Source organism: Periophthalmus magnuspinnatus, chromosome 17 (genome assembly GCF_009829125.3).
Source record: "Periophthalmus magnuspinnatus isolate fPerMag1 chromosome 17, fPerMag1.2.pri, whole genome shotgun sequence".
NCBI classification, from domain to species: domain Eukaryota; kingdom Metazoa; phylum Chordata; class Actinopteri; order Gobiiformes; family Gobiidae; genus Periophthalmus; species Periophthalmus magnuspinnatus.
In genome coordinates this window covers 4,004,905-4,023,270 of record NC_047142.1, presented here as the reverse complement: position 1 = coordinate 4,023,270, position 18,366 = coordinate 4,004,905, and the positions used below count along the sequence as shown (strand labels likewise).

The window sequence follows — 18,366 nt, the reverse complement described above, 5'->3', positions numbered from 1 at the left end:
AAAATCTAAACAATAATGTTTAATTGCACATGGGTCAAGGTTATGCTGCCTGAGCCACATGTATTGTGTGTTTTATATTGCCATGGCAACACTGTTGCTGATGGAGGTATGTTCTCATTGGCTTTTTTGCTCAGGATGGCATGAAATATATTTGAACCAAATTTGAATTGTCTACACCAAACAACATTTTTTCATCCCAGTCATATTTTCAGATGAAAAAAACCCCACTGTATTTCAAATGCACAATTTTTGATGTTGCCATGGTAACACGGTTTCAGATAGAGGTATGTCCTCTTTGGGTTTTTTGTTCAGTATATCAAGAAGGATCTTCGTGCCAACTTTCAAATATCTACAACAAATTAAATTCTTTGACCCCATTGAAAATTTCAAGGGGGCGCTGTAGAGCAATTTAATATCACAGCTGTGTAAACTGTATATCATTTTGTTCAGGTGATCACTGTTCACAAAGTGTAATCTCAGGCAAAAGGACACTCCATGTCAGAGCTGTGCCTTTTTCTTTGGCCACACCCACATTTTATGATTCATCAGATTTAAAAGAAAAGTCTTTTTCAACCATTTCAATAAAAATGTATGGTGTAATAAACTGAAGTATGGCATGACAAATTTGGCAATGGCTGACTGATTTATATATATATATATATATATATATATATATATATATATATATATATATATATATATATATATATATATATATATATATATATATATATATATCATTGCTGTAATGTTTTTTTTTTTATTTTTGAGATGGCACTATTGAGTCTTTTTGAAATATATATTTTTTTGTACTTCAAAATAAATTATAATTACTATTAAATGTAAATGTAACAAACAGCTAGAGTAATACGACTTTGTGCCTCATCACAAACATGTCATCTGTGAAAATGTTCACACGTCCATGACAAATAGATTGTTTTATATAAATTTTTAAAAATACGATTTTAAGAAGCTAGAGAACTATTTTGTTTGATACTGACTTGATTTGCATATCATTGTGTTGAGCTCATAAATCTGCACACTCACACCAGAGATTTTTTTTTATTTTTTATTTGCAGTTTTGGTGAAATTTCACCATGACCACACTCAAAGTCATATAAGATATAATTGATCAGCTTTAATTGCATGTGGGTTTAGAGACTTTTTGCAATGAAATTAGTGTGAGGAGGTGTCCTAAATACGACAGTGTGCTCTTTGTCATTCACGGGTTTAATCCAATATGGCCGACCTCCTGTCGAGTTTAGGGTGGGGCCATAATATCATTTTTTGCATGGCTTGACATGTTTTATTTTTCTGCTTTAGGTTTTTTTTTCCAGGGGTTCCCATTTCCCATTAGCCCCACCAAAATCAAAGACTGAGGTGGCCCGACTGAATCATCTTTCATTATTTATTTCTTGGGGTCTTTAGTATTAAAGCTGGATTTTTGCAATTTTCTGGGACATTGTCCTCCAGGGCAGTGCAGGGGCCGGGACGTCTGGCTCGGGCCTAATAATAAATAAATCTGATATGACCCTACCAGACCAGTCCTCCTGTTTTTACACTGCACTGAGACCTTTGACACTTGCCACTGACAAGAGCAGTATGTTTGCTACAGCTCAACTTGAATTTCCCTCACGATCAATAAAATATCTATCTGTCTGTCTGTTTATCTATCTATCTATATTAATACAGTTGGAGATTATCCTCTATAGATCTGATTTCCATTTTCTTAGTGTAAAAATAAGACAATGAGGACATGTTTACATTAACTCACCCATTTAAGACGTCCAAACCCTGGTCCCACTGTCTCTGAGTCCCAACATCCTGCAGCCTCTACACTGTGCCCCTCTGACAGCTCCACGGCCATGTGCGCTCGTGCACTCTCTCTCACAAGGGGAGTGGTTACCATAGTAACTCTGTGAGGGTTATTAGGTCCTCTGGACTCAAGGGTTAAAAGTTCCAGAGTTTCTTTACTCAAAATCACTCACTGAGAGTTAAATGAGGAAAATTCTTCATGACTCTCAGTTTTAAACCCAACTCTATGACAAATGGGAGTGAAACAAAATTGGAAATGACTTATAGGGGGTAAAAATCACCTCTACTTGCTGCTCAAATGTATAAATCCTACTGTTTGTTTTTTTTTTACTCAGTTCTGTTTAGTCGCAGAACCCCTCAGAACCTCTGATGTTTTTAACAATTCTGGAAGGATCGGTTTATAATTTAACACACATGCATTGTGGAATATGAAATTAATGTATGTATATATTCTAACCATAGACCTGACCAGTCATTTCTACCTGTTTTCACCAAACTGTGCTCCTCTGCCCTCTGGTATAAGCCTACAGGCAAATGGTTTGTTGATTGTGTTTTGCATAAATAACAATCCCACTATGACAAAAATACAGCATGTCCAACCACCAATTACACAAACATTTACAGGCTAACAGGGCAGGTTGAGTGAAGAAGTGTCTTGCCCAAAGACACAAACACGAGCAGATTGTGGACAGATCCACGCAGTACCTCAAATCAACCAGCAGGGGGAGCTAACACGTAAGAATAGCGGACCAAGCGTCTCATTTAAAGCCAAGTGCAGGAATATTTCTTACCATAATTCACCAAACAACGCTGAATTACATGAGATTTACACTGCTTGTCCTACTGTAGTCACTTATTTCCCAAAACTAATTGAATTTGGTTTCCTCTTCGCATTAAAACTTTTATAAATAACGTCACATCTGGCACTAGCCTATTTCTGTAAAATTTATCAGCCGTCCTAGAGAACTGATAAACAAAGCAGTATCAGCCTATATTTTTTGAGTGGAGATACTGTATAAATATGTATTTTTTTGCGGGGATTTAAACAGACCATCACCGTAAATCCATTCCCGCCTCTAAAAAAATCCGGGCGCCATCTTTTCTGTTTCTCCCCAACCATTATTTTATTTACTAAATGCCCATATCCCTCCGCAGGGTCAGAGAGTATTTTGAAGAAATTGCCAAAGGGCGCCCCACTTGATTTTCCCATCAAATTGTTATCGACACGTTAGAATATGTATTAAACAAACAAAACAACTGTAACTGGCGCTGTGTGGTTGACCGAAAGTGTCTAGGTGTAGTACCTGAGTTGAGGGAGCGGGATCTACTTTTTGAGTCACATCGAGGGGGTGTGCTTCGGTGCCACTTATCATTAGATATGGCCACCGTTACTGACTACACCGAAGCGTCATTTTCAACTTAATTTTGAGATAATTCAGAAATTATTTTACAACACATCTATTGCAGTTGGTGATATATCGTTTTTGGCGTGGTTATGTTGTGGTTACGTGTATCGGGAGACGGTTGTTCCTGCGTGGAAAGCTGGCGGAGAGAGTCTGTGAACTGGCCGTTTGGTCCCGCAGCTTGGCGCAGCTCAAGAAATTAGGACCAGTTGCCAACCCAGCCTTTACGCATCTCTGTCGTGCTTCATTCACGGAGGATTTCTCTACAAAGTTTCATTTTAAAGCCATTACACCACCTTGGATTCTAACCCTGGTATATGTATGGGAAAACTGTTGACTGGATACTTGGGTGGCTAACACCAACTAGCTATATAACACTAACTCGTGTGCGTCGACAGCTGTCATTGGAGAAAGGAAAGTGATCCTCCAAATGCCACTGAAGCGCTTTTCTGCTGGATTTACACATTTCGTCTTTGCATCAAATGGGACAACTCGGTAGTAAAAACCCTGCATTATTGGAATATTCAGAGTATGCATTTTTGAGAAGTGCAGTGTTGCTCCACTGGAAAGAAGCTAGCTAGCTCTTTTAGCTCCCTCGCTAACTAGCTGCTCATAGAAGTGCGTCGTTTCATCCCCCAGTATTTTGGGCATGAAGAGGATGAGTCTGTATTCATAGGGTCGAAAGGTAAGCTGTAACTCAATGTACACCGTCTCCATTAATGTTGTTTACGTGGTGTTACAGGGAGACGGCGTTACGCACCTCCAGTCTGCTGTTTTGGGGGGGATGTCACCGCCTTTGGATCTAATGACTCACAATTAATAAGAGTTAAACAATTAGCATGTCAGATCTCCACACTTAACTCTTATCACAAGTAAAAAGTCCCAAAAACATACGGAGTATCTCACACGGTTCTGTTGTAGAGCAAGTAAAAGCTGTTGTGTGCATCATTTCCACTTTTATGCATCTCCCAGTAATCCTGTTTCATTCAGTGGACCAAGCCTTTGTGTTTATTTGGCATCATATTCTCCCAAACTATTCGGACTTATTAATGCTATATTAAAGAAAGGAGACGTGCTATTCTAAACCAGTGACTTTGTTCAGTTGTGTCTAAACATGAGTGGCTTATGTGGGCATATAGTTGCCTGGTTGATGAAGAGGAGTTGGCCAACAACAACCAGATGTTAACCTGTTTGCTCTAAACGATAACACTGTGCCACTTTAAAACTTCTGGCTTATGTTGTGATCGGATGGCACCCACTACAACTAAAGCCCATAATTTCAAACATTAAGCCCTGAACTATATAAACCTGATAAGTGGCAGTGTTAGAAAAGGCGAGAGTTCAACACAACGGGCTAGCGGTGGTTAGCTGTGCGTCGGCTTTGTGCCCGGCTTGACTTGTCTTAACAAAAGCTAACGCTAGCATCCTTCAGTGTACCATGGAGGGTGGTTATGTATAACAGGAGCCGGTCCCTTACCTCCCATGCCCCCAGTAATAAACCTCCAGTTGGTATATGATGATTTTTTGGCACTAAGGCTCTACAAGGTATTTTATGTTCAATACAAGCTTTAATATGTGAGAGTTCCCAAAAGTTAGAGCTAGTAACAGTCCATGCAATATGATTATATGTTTTAGAAGCTCTCTTCAGCCTGCTGTTTGACATGTCAGTCATGTTATTAATATAAATTTGGTTATATAAACCTTAGAAGCACAACCTGCTGTACCAGTAAACCTGTTACTAAAGCCAAGATGGCTGTGGCAGTCTACTAACCCAGGGGATCCCAAACTTTTCAGACCGGAACCCTCAGAGTAACCATGCAAGTGCCTGTAGCCTCCACTGCAAAATAAAATGTACCTATGATCATTTCAAGATGCAAAATTAAAATGTTTGTTTGAGTAGCTTTTATGTTATCTGATTATCTGATCTAATTACACAAGAACATTTTTTTTCCAATCAAAATTGTATTATATACAATTTAACATTTCAAAATGAAATCTTCCAAGCCATCTCATCCATGACATTTCTTTATTGGAGAATTGCTGTACAGTATAAAATATTTGCACTCATGTCAGCCAATGTGTGACCTTTTATTTATTTACCTTTGTGGGCTCCACATTTCCTCCAAACTAAAAGACGGTCTAGTTTGAGCCCAGGTCTAGCTGGTATACGTCTGATAACTCTCTGAAGGCTGGAACTCTTTACTGGTTGGTTTATGGCTCTATCCTCATTAGTAACAACCTAAACAAATCCATCTCCGCAAAAGTTCACAATGTGGCTTTGTGTTTCAGAATGCCATCAGAGGAAAATACTGTGGAGCCCTCTGACCAGGGACCCTCACCGCCCTCCAGCAGTGCAGGGGCCGCATCCACAGAAAGTCCTGCCCACGCTGACAAGCGGCCACGAGGCAGGCCCCGCAAGGATGCTGCCATCCTTGCCCAGGCACCACCGTCATCCTCATCCAAGAGCAGAAAGAAGTAGGTTCCTCTTTTTAAAATCAAAACCAGAAGGTTGTTTTAAAAATGATTCTACTAAAAGTTTGTTTGGTTCCATACACATTCCTCTGTTTATTCTTAACAGTAACATGTAGTTATTGTGATAGTGAAAATGGTCAGACAAAAACCTTGAAATTTGAAAGTTCATTCATTTGAACAATGAGAGCTTCATGTGTCCACAGTAAACTTTAGACATAATGCAAGTCAGTGGTGCTCGACCTAAAAGGCTCTTGATGTGACAAAAATATAAATACGATGTGAGAAAAGGAACAAGCAATCCTGTGCTTTGCTTTAGCTGTGATAGAACAGTTTGAGACATCTCTAATTGAGTACTATGGTGATGTATTTGATATATTTTTAGAGTGCTGTATCAGTGTCGATGATGTACTAACTAATCAAAAAAGTCTTGAATAGTAATGGTGTTGGACCGAATGTTAGAATGGTCTTAATCTGTATCTAGTGTGATGTCTGAGGTCTAAGAAATTATTTTGAGTTGAAAATGTAATTAAGCTGAATAAAGATTGTTTTATTATCTTAGTAAGTACTTCATTATCATTGTGGTATCTAAGGCGCTGTCCTGTATCGGGCCTTTTCCTTAGTTTCAAAATAACATTTGAAATGTTCTTATCTTGACAACAGTAGTCCCTAACACACCATCACCTAAAAAAACATTGGCTGAAAAATAAAGCCGAATGTGCAGAGGGCATTTATTACACAGAGGAGACACAGTTTTTACATTACAGGCTGTACATAATGAATGATTGTAAAATGTATGGTAGCCCAATTCTTGAGTCATGCCCCAAAATGGTAGCCTGGTAAATCCAGATTTTCAGTCTGATCACCAACCTCCACTGCATCTCAGGCCAAACGCAGACGGACACATCTCAGATTTGTTTTTCATTCACATATGACGTAATGTCATTTACCATTTAAACGTATCTTGCGTAAGATTTACAGAAATGTATTGCTCATTGCTTTTGTAGAAATTGGCAGTATTTTTCGGTCCTCTGTGTTACTTTTTTTCCCTTTTTTCTCAGAAGCCCTCTTGTTCATTTGGAAACAAGCAGAGCATGCGTTTCTGTGCTTGACTAATCCGCCTGTCAGTCCCACTCGTTGGACCATCTTTGTACAGTATAGGAAAAGCATGTTTTCACTGGCCAAAGAATTAAAATCACGTTATAGTTCAATGAAGGAGAATAGTGTGTATACAGTGAGTGAGTGGTGACAGCGGTAGATGAAGTCATGCTGTGAGAGGGAGGACTGTGATGGGACAGGGAGTGCACCGTCCCATCACTACATGGGGACAAACTTGAACTTTAAACGCAGATTTCACCTTTTATTCAGGTGGCAAAATAAATAATTTGATGCGCCTATACCAAAGAATTACTCAAGAGTCTCTTTACCATTGTTTTTAGTTTGAATCTGGCTTACTGATTCATCGCAATACATTTTAACATTGTGTTTTTTTAAGAATATGCTTCTAGCAGACAAAGTTACACAAAGCCAACGTTCAAAATGGCAAAGTGTTAAAAGTTAATGTGCGTGGCAAAGGAGAGTGTGTCAGAAATTGCTCTTGTAAACCTGGTTGTTGGAATTTACTAGATTTGCCCACGCTCCATCTGCTAGCCTGCCCATCTCCAGTTGATCCACGCTGGGATTTCGTGGCGGCCCTCTCTGAGCTGGAACTACTTACCACAGCATTATTTTCACCTTTTCTTTTTTTTCTTTTTTTTCCTCCTGCTCTCCCCATGGTGGAGCAGTGGGGGATAAGTTGTCCTGGGTATGAGGCTGTGTTAGTATAGAAGGTTTGTCAGAAAAACAGCTTTTAATATCTAATGAATTTGTTTGTCTAAAATGCTGTGGAAAAAATGTCACTACAGAAATCCTAAGTGTGCACTTTACCGTTGTTCTTGTATATTGATATATTTGGCATTATAGACTCTTAAAAACGAGCTTGGGGAAGAGAAGAAACTCCATTATTTGCCCCAATTTGTAACACCAAATGTATGTAAAAGCAAAGGCTAACTTAAGGTATCGATACATGTAAGATTATGTAAAACTATTGACCTAAATGATCCCACTTTTCTGATGAGATGAGGCAGATTTTGGGTCGGTCTTATCACTTTCAAGTTTGTTATTTTGAAAAGGAAGTTGTTTAAAAGGTGGGGTTGTTGGCTCAGGTCCAATTCAGATTTTTCTCCGGTGGCATAAATTCTAACCCCACCTCCCTTTCTCCATCCGCTTCCTCCCTCGCTTCCAACTTCTATATCTTTGTCAGCCCCCCAGAGACGGGCTGTTCTCATTTGGGCTTTGTGTGTTACCTCACAAGCAGTCCATGTTGCATTTTAATTCGGACTATTACAAATGCATTCTATTATGGATACTCTCACCTGCATTGGCAAACTAATATTTGATGATAAAAAATATTACATTAAAAATAAAATATTATGACAGTTGATTACTACTCATGTGCTAGTTTAGTGTGACTCGTTAAAGCACATGTTGAGTTATTTTTCATATTATCTATGTCATACGTTTGGCCCTTCAGGGCAGCACCTAAAGAGCTTCTTGGACTTCCAAAGACTCTACTGCTGTGGCCTCTGAAAGAAGCAAGGCTGCCAGCCTTTGTTATTGGTAGAGATGAAGCAGTATATTGAGCCAATATTTGCACTTTTAGTGTTATTCCTATGCAATTTTTTAAACACATAGTTAAATAGAGGGCACAAAATGTTTAAGCAGAACTGTGGGTGACTAAAGAGCTACAGCCATTACATTTAGGAAGAGAAGTGTACAGTTTAGGCAATGCCCAAGATTAAAGTCATTGTATATGAGTTATAATGGGCGTAAATTACCTAAATTGGCTCTACAGCTACAGAGCTTATCACTACACTGTCTGATATGTTTCCGTTTACAATCAAATCTCTAGTCCTCTGACCACCACCAATCGGCAAATTTATACCGTCTTTTGTGCATCTTATTCTAGGGGGCGCACCAGAGCAAGAGCTTCTATGGATGAGGAGGACAGCATGGACGGGACTGAGATCACAGAGACCATAGGCCCTCAGGACACAGGTAAACTGAATGTGAGGATGGTGCCATAAAGATAGAGCGTACTTTCTCTCCTGGAAAAGGATAAATGAGTTTTCTTGTGGCTTCCAGTGCTTCTACTTGAGGACTAGAATTGAAAGGGTTTAGCTTGAGCTGTGAAGCTCTACATGCACTTTCCCTCCTGCTACCGCTCCATCTCTCCTCCTGCTTGAAATTGGCATTGAGGTGCAGTGGGAAAGAGCCCAAGGCTAATGCCCTCTAAAAGCTTTTTAAAATCCCATCAGTCTCTTCAGACCCATTTATGTGCTTTTTATGTGTACATCGTATCACATGACCACGTCTCACATTCTCATACATCTTAGTGCTATCATGTTGATTAGAGGTAAATAATGAACACTTGGCTTTTTTCTATGTACACTTTAAACACATAATTTGAATATGGCAGATAATATTAAGACTTTAGTATGTCTGTTTGTTGTGCAGGCTGCCTTTTATTCTGTATGTCTGCTATAACCACAGTGATTCTCTGAGTGCCCTTCCCTTGTAGCCTCAGGCTAATTGTAATCTTTGGTTCTGTTGATTCTGTTTATTCTCGTTTGCTGCTCAGGTCAAGTAGTCCTGTCCTTTTGAAAAGGTCAGCACACTAGGGTTAAATTGGCCATTGTTAATTTATTGAACAACACTGCAAGAGTGCCACTTATATTTTTCACAAAATATGTAAAAGTAAAAGATATGCATTGAATCCACATGTAAACTTGTTAATATCCTTTTGTCTTTTTTCCCTTTGCGGAGGCAATCACACAGTCAGTGATTTAGGAGGTTTTTAACCCTATAAATGCATGTCATCAAAACTAGACAAAATTAGCTTTGAAGGTAAAGTAAACCACTGAACCCCAGGTTCTGGGTTCAAAGACACCACAATGGACAAATGTTAAGTCCTCTCTTGCTGTTGCTTTCAGACCTTCTAGTGCAGCCAGCGGAGACGGTGGAGGTGGTCACCACTGAGGAGGAGGAGCTTGTGGTGGAGGAGGTGGACGAGAGCCTTCCTGCTGAGCTTTTACCTGACCTGTCTGTCCCAAACAGAGAAGTTACAAGCAGGTAACACAGTGCAAACATGAAGCCAGCACATTCCCATTTTTGAAAAGACCCTTTGCTCAGTTTGTATTATAAACTCAGTAAAAATTCTGTCCACAATTGTTGAGTAGCATTTGAAGTAGTGTTTGGCTGGTACTTTCTTAGATAATCTTCTCATTGCTATTGTTAACATTGGTGCCAATACTGAGAGGTGTGCAGGTCTGAGCGTGAGGTAAAAAAAATGAAACAATCTAAAATAAGAGAGAGAAAAGGCTATCTAAGGCTGCACAATCCTAATTCACTGCAGAGCAGTTTCATATCATAATTAGCCACAGAAATTGTATACTATTGCAGTGTTTCCCCGAGGTTTACTGCAGGACCCGGGGCCAAATGCGGCCCTCAGACCAATTTTTATTGGCCCTCAGGCCTTCAGTTGAACTGGCCCAATTGATGATAATCAGTACTTTTTATGGCAAATTTGAGTAATCCTGCCAATATAACCTAAATAACATCACACTGCACTGTCATACAGACCTAATATTAATATTTCAAGCATTATTTAAAGTTTGAAGTCAAAACTATGTTAAATGCGCCCGTCTGAATGATCCACTGTGGAGTGGGGGTGTGGAGTTTGACTGCGTACATCAGGAATGTCAAACTCATTTTCACCGAGGGCCACACCAGCAAAATGGCTGCCATCAAGAGCCAGATGTAACTGTGCGGCAGGATAAATGTCACTAAATGTAAACAAATGTCATGTAAAATAAATGCAATTATTTTTTAACTTGTTAAATAACGGTTTCTGTGATAAACTGACATTTTTAAAATGCGTGTATCTGGTCGGGACACACCTGCTCACAGACCTTCAGCTCTGTGTCAAATTCGTCCTTTTACAGCCTTTTAATTATTGGACAATTAGTTGTTTTTCTTGCAGACTCACTTTTGCACACTTAGCTCCGTGTTTGAGGTCAAAATGTAGACGTAGATTGTACCGACCCCGCCTCATAACACAAAAAACATACAGGTTTTTCTCCTCAAAGCACAAACTTGTATTCACCTTCACCTTTCTTCCTCCCAACTTCCTTCCACGCCAACAATTTTCGGCTTCATGAACATTTTGTGATGATTATTTGCAAATATTTCTCAGTTCCACTTGCCGGGAAAATCTCATTAGTTTATTGTCAATGCACACATTAAAGCAGCATAGACTTATTTTAAAATGACAGTCATGCCTTTTAATTTATCTCCTCGCGGGCCACATAAAATGATGTTGCGGGCTGCATTTGGCCCCTGGGCCTTGAGTTTGACACATGTGGCGTACATGCACGCGCCCGATAGTAGGCTTCAGCGTGCTGCAGGATAGTAAAATGTGCTTATAGATTATATTGATTTATAAATATTGGTAATATTTAATTGTTTAAATATCTGTTCTTTAATATTGTTTTAAACACCTCATAAAAATGTTTTATAGTAAATTTATATCATACATTGCTGTTATGAACTCTACACATGATCTAACAGGCTACAGTTATTTGCTTCTGAATTAAAGAAGGAGCAGACAAGATCAGCACAACAGTCACAGTGGAGCAAATGGCACCTCTACTCACTGCTTTACAGTCCAACCTATGAGCCTAACCCATGTACAACTCTATTTATCTGTGAAACGATGGCGCTAACAGCTTTATCTAAACTGCTAGGTTTGACCAGGTTTTGACCATTTACCAAGTGCCACTAAGCATTAATAAGCATTTTATTATAATCTACAAACTCTAGTTGAACTTACTCCTGAGGTGGGACGGTTTCTGCATCTGTCCCATGTTGTTGCTGGAGATCAGCAGAGCTGTGCCGACTATGGCACAGTGCAAAACCCGGACCGGATTCCTTTGCCTGTCAAATCCAGCCTGTAATTCAGGGTATGAGAGAAAATACGGACTGTATTTCTATGAATACAGTAGTTTTTATGCAGCAGTGGAATGATGGGTGATCAGCATTGCATAATTTGATTGCCAGGCTGGGAGGGGCTGTTGATGGGGCGCCCTGCCAATATAATGATAGGGAAAACACCGCCCACAGCAAACTGAAAAAATACAAATTTAAATACTGACATTCTGACAATGGCCAGAAACAGCACTTTTCTCATAGGCCATTCTTTTCATATGACGTGAAAAAAGGAGTGTTTTAAAAAGAAGAGTGCAGTGATTGGCCCTGAAGAGCTGTGTCTTTGTACTTTTCCTGCCCAAAGCACTGCGTCTTACTTTGTATGAGCTGCCCACCCCTTCTGTTATGCTACTGCCCCGTCAACCCCATCTGCAAAAAGGCCAGGGCCCCAAATCTTCTCCTCGTGCAGTGAAAAGGTGGTTTTCTGCACGGATGGAGGCGACACAACCCAGGTGCCACTTTGATAAAGGTTGTAATCAATCTTGGAGTCTGTCAGTGATATTAATACGTCTGACTGAAAACAGCCCAACTGGATCTCATGAGAGCTTATTAATAAGAGGGTATTCAATTCATTCAAAAATCCATTTTAATCTTGTTTATTTATCTACATAAACATGTTTTTGTCTAATATCAGTTAAACATCCTCACGTGAACCTGCAAAATGTCTGTTTCAGTGAGCGCCTCTGTGCCTTCTGTTACTGTGGTGGGCGGAGCCTCCTGGGTCAGGGGGAACTTCATGCATTTAGCATCCCCTCTCGGCATGACGCGACCAGTGGTGGTGAACAAACTGTGGCCAGAGAAAATACCTTGGAACACAGGGAACAGCTCAAGTAAGTAGTCAACATCTGAAGACTCTTACACATTTTCCCCAGTTAGAAGTAATCTAAAAGGGATTATCTTGTCAGAGTTGAATCTAAGGTCTTAAAGGGGTGGTTCTGATAACAGTTTGTTTATGTCACTAGACAGAATAGATGCCCTTGTTCACCGCATCACGTAGCTCTCACCAGACGTCTCTGTGCTCTCTAACACGTCCTCCTCACTCCTCCTCACTCCTCCTCACTCCTCCTCACTCCTCCTCACTCCTCCTCACTCCTCCTCACTCCTCCTCACTCCTCCTCACTCCTCCTCACTCCTCCTCATTCCTCCTCATTCCTCCTCATTCCTGATGCTTGTATTCTTCCTTCTTGTTCATTCTTTGTGCAGCAAAAATATATATAAGTCTGTTATTGTTTTTTATTAGTTCTTTTTCTTTTTTATTGTAGTGGGCCGGACTGCTCTGAGGCAGAACCTGAGAGAGCCAACCGATTTTGGGATGAGCTTTCTCATGTAGGACTTCCTCAAGACCTCAATGTCCAGTCTCTTTTTGAGTCAGGTAAGTTTAACTGTTATAGGCTTCAACATGTCTGTCCATCCATATTATGTATTTCTCTAACTTGTTATCATTCCTATTTGAAAATCAAGGCCAGTGCTGGGCACATCATAGTTGTGCCTTGTGGTCCGAAGGCATTCGTGGTAGCGAGGGACAATCTCTGCTTAACGTGGACAGAGCAATTGACTCAGGGAGCACAAAGGTAAGCCAGAGGGGCATTCGTGGTCTAATGGCTGTTAATACCATCTTAATGTGTTGGGCCAGCAGGGAGGGGTGCAGTTGTGAGCACAGCAAAGCTGATAGATCAGACTGGTTGGTAAAGGTCGCTCTGGCAGCAAGGCTCTCTCAGCTGTGAAATGGAAAAGGTCACGCCACTCAGCAGACCCAGCTCTTGCGGCTGCTTAGTTCCTTGTGTTGGCTTTGGTGCAGCGTTTTCTTCTGTTTACAGCCCATTAGTGCTGTAGCCCATCAGCACAACGTCAACTTCAAGTGCCTATTGCTGCACACCTTTTTACATAGAAAGAATTAATGTGAGGAAGACTGTCAGTTGGCCCAATCTGTTTGTTTACAAATTTTTATAGGTTACATTCTTTGATGCCCATTTTTTTATATTATTTGTCTTTCTACAGCACTGTGCATACTGCAAGCGCCTTGGAGCATCCATCAAGTGCTGTGCTGAAGGATGTGCTCAACTTTACCATTACCCCTGTGCAGGGGCTGCCGGGACATTTCAGGATATTCAGAGTCTCTCTCTCCTCTGCTCAGAACACATTGATTTGGCCATAGAAAAGTGTAAGATAAGCAAATACTAAATAATAATAATAATAAAAATGTATTTGAAAAAGACAAAGGACTTGTCGACTGGCCTTTCCTCAGATGTTTTTTTTCCCTTTAGTTGTAGATGATGTAAACTGCGTATTGTGCGATAGCCCTGGTGATCTCCAAGACCAGCTCTTCTGCACCAGTTGTGGTCTCCATTATCACGGGATGTGCCTGGATATGGTCGTGACCCCTCTGAGGAGAGCAGGCTGGCAATGTCCTGAGTGCAAAGTCTGCCAGACTTGCAAGTGAGTAACTACCCCTTGATTTGCTGAATATCTTTGTTTTCTTACTCATATTATCAGTAAATGTTTGTTACCTCTGGTTATGTTTGGATTTGATAATTGTTTTACTTTTTGTTTTGGTGAAAATATAAGGTCCTGCAGCTTTATCTATTGACCTTATGACCTTTAATACAACAGTAGCAACAAGTCCCGTTTGCCACTGGCTTCGGTGACCTCATCCTCCTTGTTATTTAATCCTGAATACATTGATTTGGTGTAGTGTTTGGCTGGAGCAAAATGTATTAATAATAATAATAGTAATAACGAAACAAAATGTTTATCATTTTTTAAGGCCCAAGCATTTCTTTTAACCTTTAGTATTTGTTGTAGGAACCCTGGAGAGGACACGAAGATGTTGGTGTGTGACATGTGTGACAAAGGGTACCACACATTTTGTCTACAGCCAGCTATTGACTCTATTCCCACCAATGGATGGAGGTGTAAGGTAAATATGTAGGAATAAATGGTTAAATCTGATGAGTTGCGTTAAGCCTTAAGTAAAATAATGAATCAGTGTAAACTTTAAGGTGACTCTAGACATTAAGTGTACATTTCCCTATAAACTGCATTAATAAATGAATGTTCTGTTTTTTAGAATTGCAGAGTGTGCATCCAGTGTGGGACGCGGGCCAGTGGTCAGTGGCATCACACGAGTCTCATGTGTGAGATGTGTGCTCAGAACCAGGACCCCGCTCTCTGCTGTCCTCTTTGTGCCTGCATTCTGGACCCTGAGCGCCACAAAGATGTGCTATCCTGTCACACGTGCAAACGGTAAATTTCATAGTGTATTGTTGGTTCTATTTAAAGGTACACGGGGGTAACATTTCTAGTGGAGGGTTTGCCACCTACTTGTCCTCATGGAGATGTAATTGTTTTTTTTCCTTTTAATGTTAGAAACAAGCAGGTCAGCTCTGCAAAGAGGAAACCTCGCCCCCTAAGGATGCATGTTTTTAGAGGGATTTTATAAAAATAAAATGAAATGAATGCATCATGAATCAGATCTATTTCATACTGTGGAACATTGTAGGCAAAGCTGTAACATCTCCATAGAGAGTAGAGGCTTTAGCAAAAGAAAATTGAATTCTGTCAACTGGACAAAAGTTTTGTCCAGTTGATAGAATTTAATTTTCTTTTGGTATGGAACCTACCTGGATGACTGCGGCATTACAAATGTGAAAGAGGCTTGTAATATTCAGGTCCTTCATAACTTTGGAAACAGTCATTTTAATTATTGAATAGTCATATTGATTTTTTTTTTGTATACCAACTGATCAGTTTTGTGGTTACATGGAGAGTAATTGTCCTCTTCTTTCAGATGGCTACACCTGGAGTGTGAGCGTCAGAACTCAGGCCAAACAGAAATCCAGCCCAGAGAGGACTACATTTGTTCTAACTGCAGGCCTCCTGCTGCAGAGCGTGTGCCCCGAGCAGAGGACATGGAGCTGGGCCCGGAGCTCAGCCCACAGCCATCCCCCATGCACACAGACTGTGAGACGGACCCACAGCTGGCCCCAAAGCACACGGACCTACAACCCTGCTCTCACACCCCTTCCCAAACGCACAAGCACCCCCCAGAGGAACTAGACCCAAAGCCTGCTCAGGGCGCTGTCTCAGAGGAGAAGGTCATTCCACCATACACCCCTGGTACGTATCCCTACTTGATTCATACTGGCATGTGTGGGTGATCAGCCTTCTTTTTAGAAGAGACATTTCAAAACCTCATTATCTTATCAAAATCCTGTCATTCTTACAATTTCTTACCTACAGTATAACAACCTTGGCTCCATTATTTTTCCCAAATTCTTACTGTAATGAGAATGCACCATTATTTCCTATTGCCTACTATACCCAGGTTATTCTGGAGCAAATGCACCGAATGTCATATTGCAATAACATTCCATTGTACTATCTTTTATATAATATGGTGTTTACATTTTGTGTTGGCCTCCATGTTTTTTTCTCACAAGAGCAGGGGGTTGTGAATGGGAATGTGTGTTCAGCGTTGGTCAATAGTTGAAGGCTAGAGATGGTTTGGGGCCCATCTCCTAATTGACTTTCTGGCATCAACACCGGATGAGCACCTGCAAGCTGCACACTCATGAGCCCAGAGCACAAGACTCTGGGATGTGGGTTGTCATGGTTACAGGCTTCCCTGGCAGAGATGCTGAGCAGGTGCATGCGTGTGTCAGGAGCAGGGTGACATGGGAACTCGTGGATGGAAATGGAGGGTGCCTTGTTAAGACTAGGGTATCTGTACTGTCAGAGTATTGGCCCAGTGTGTGGATGACCTATTCCAGGAATGACTAGATCTATTCAGGACTAACCACTAACTGATGTCCTTCATCCCAATGAAATGGAGAGAGGCAGCCGGAAACATTTGGTAATCTAAAATGAAAGCATCCTAAAGGTTTATAGATGGAATAGAGATCTTTATTGCAGACTTTTGGTCCATAATAAAAAAAGGGAAAAACAATATAAAAAACATAAAAAAAACAATAAGAGACCCCTAACCGTACCAGTGTTTCCACATCTGAGAAATATAGACACCTTATCCACCACATTTTCTGAATGTTTATTTCAAATGCATTTGTTTATTTTCACTCTCATTTTTTATTAACATGTATTTTTCTTTTATTTCATGACACATTCTTTCATTCATTTGGTCTGTTGTGTGCTTATTATTTTCGTTTTTCTTTTTAGATGTTCCTGAGAACTATCTCACCGAACATTCTGTCAACAAAGTACAAGGTATGAACATTACAATGTAATCACACTTATTTCTTTTACAGATTTGACCTGCAAATATTATGTCAGATCTGTCCTCTGCCTGTTTGACCTGTTTGATTACAGCCATGCTGTTCTTAATGCAATTAAAATTAATTAATCTTTAAATGTACATGAATTAAAATAAGCTATATCTCCTGCTATGCCTGTTCCCTGTAAAATGAATTAAAAGGTCTGATTATATGATGATTTATTTTTTTTATATGTTTACACATATTACTGCTGTTGTTTGACTTGAATCCTCTGTCTATTCTTCCACAGGCTCAAAGTCAGAAACCACAGCACAGGCCACATCTCCTGAGCTGCCTGTCTCCTCAGCAGGTCAGAGATTGGACAGTTTACCTGCCCCATGTTCTCTGGAGTCACTACAGATGCAGGATCACATGTTACAAATGAAGCCAGCAAAGATGGAGACATGCTCTGAGCAGGGCATGCTCACCCCCAGCACAAAGGATTTTAAGGCCATTATCTCTACCAAAGAAACAAGCACTGCACCCGTACCTTTGATGGACCAACCAATGGATATATCATTTCCACAAGCTTCAAATGCAGATGATCTGGAAACGGTTCCTAAAGACACAAACAGGGGAAAGGGAGAGAGCGGTTTTCCAACTGTTAACCCTTCAACTTGTGATTCTGTAGAGAACATGGACATTCTGCCGGAAATCAAACCTAGCCTTTTACTTTCCAGCCTAACATTTGGAGAAAGTTCTAAGTCCTCAGTAGAGCGATTAGCAGAGATGGTCACTGGACCCTCCCATTCCTCACCTTTAGCCAGAGTGATCAGTCCCAGAGAGTCCTCCCACCTGCAGAATACGTTCCTTCATTCAGCGGGACGCAGCCTTCACGCAACTACCCTCATACCACTCACCCCCAAGATTGGAATGGGCAAACCAGCTATTACCAAGAGGAAGTTTTCTCCAGGGCGACCTCGGGCCAAACAGGTAGGGCTATTGGAGAAATGCTCTAGTGCTTTCGGTCCATCTCAAAACTCAAACACGCTTTAGTCACTGGTTAGTATCATACACACCACATGTATCTTCACTGCGATACTGCTCATCATGATCATCCGAGCCCATCGATCCCATGTTCATGTGTAAACGTTATTGACCTTTTCTTCTCACTCAATGCTGTACTAATGCAGTCCAACTTATTTCAAAATTCTAAACTAACAAAATTTAGCTAACTTATTGTAAAGCGCTAATATTAATCTGATAATGCTAACCTTCTATAACTGCTCAAAACCTGCATGTACTAATTATCACTAATGACCCCTCCTGATACAGGTTCAAATGAACAGATTAGTATGTATACTCTTACATAGCCATATACACTAAAG

The 18,366-nt window shown here is 40.4% G+C and overlaps 1 protein-coding gene across 9 annotated transcripts in view; it reads left to right on the top strand.

Annotated features, from left to right (window-relative positions):
* Positions 1-3,166: 3,166 nt before the first annotated feature.
* kmt2cb (lysine (K)-specific methyltransferase 2Cb) overlaps positions 3,167-18,366 on the top strand; it is a 36,861-nt gene continuing 21,661 nt past the window's right edge. For all 9 annotated transcript variants that reach the window (XM_055228711.1, XM_055228708.1, XM_055228705.1 and 6 more), the window contains exons 1-14: positions 3,167-3,903; positions 5,508-5,693; positions 8,695-8,783; positions 9,719-9,857; positions 12,446-12,601; positions 13,034-13,143; positions 13,233-13,342; positions 13,770-13,932; positions 14,036-14,207; positions 14,574-14,688; positions 14,839-15,014; positions 15,559-15,887; positions 16,944-16,991; positions 17,289-17,971. In XM_055228711.1, coding sequence (XP_055084686.1) covers positions 5,509-5,693; positions 8,695-8,783; positions 9,719-9,857; positions 12,446-12,601; positions 13,034-13,143; positions 13,233-13,342; positions 13,770-13,932; positions 14,036-14,207; positions 14,574-14,688; positions 14,839-15,014; positions 15,559-15,887; positions 16,944-16,991; positions 17,289-17,971 — 2,475 coding nt within the window. In that variant the 5' untranslated portion in view covers positions 3,167-3,903; position 5,508. The remainder of the gene's footprint in view (positions 3,904-5,507; positions 5,694-8,694; positions 8,784-9,718; positions 9,858-12,445; positions 12,602-13,033; positions 13,144-13,232; positions 13,343-13,769; positions 13,933-14,035; positions 14,208-14,573; positions 14,689-14,838; positions 15,015-15,558; positions 15,888-16,943; positions 16,992-17,288; positions 17,972-18,366) is intronic.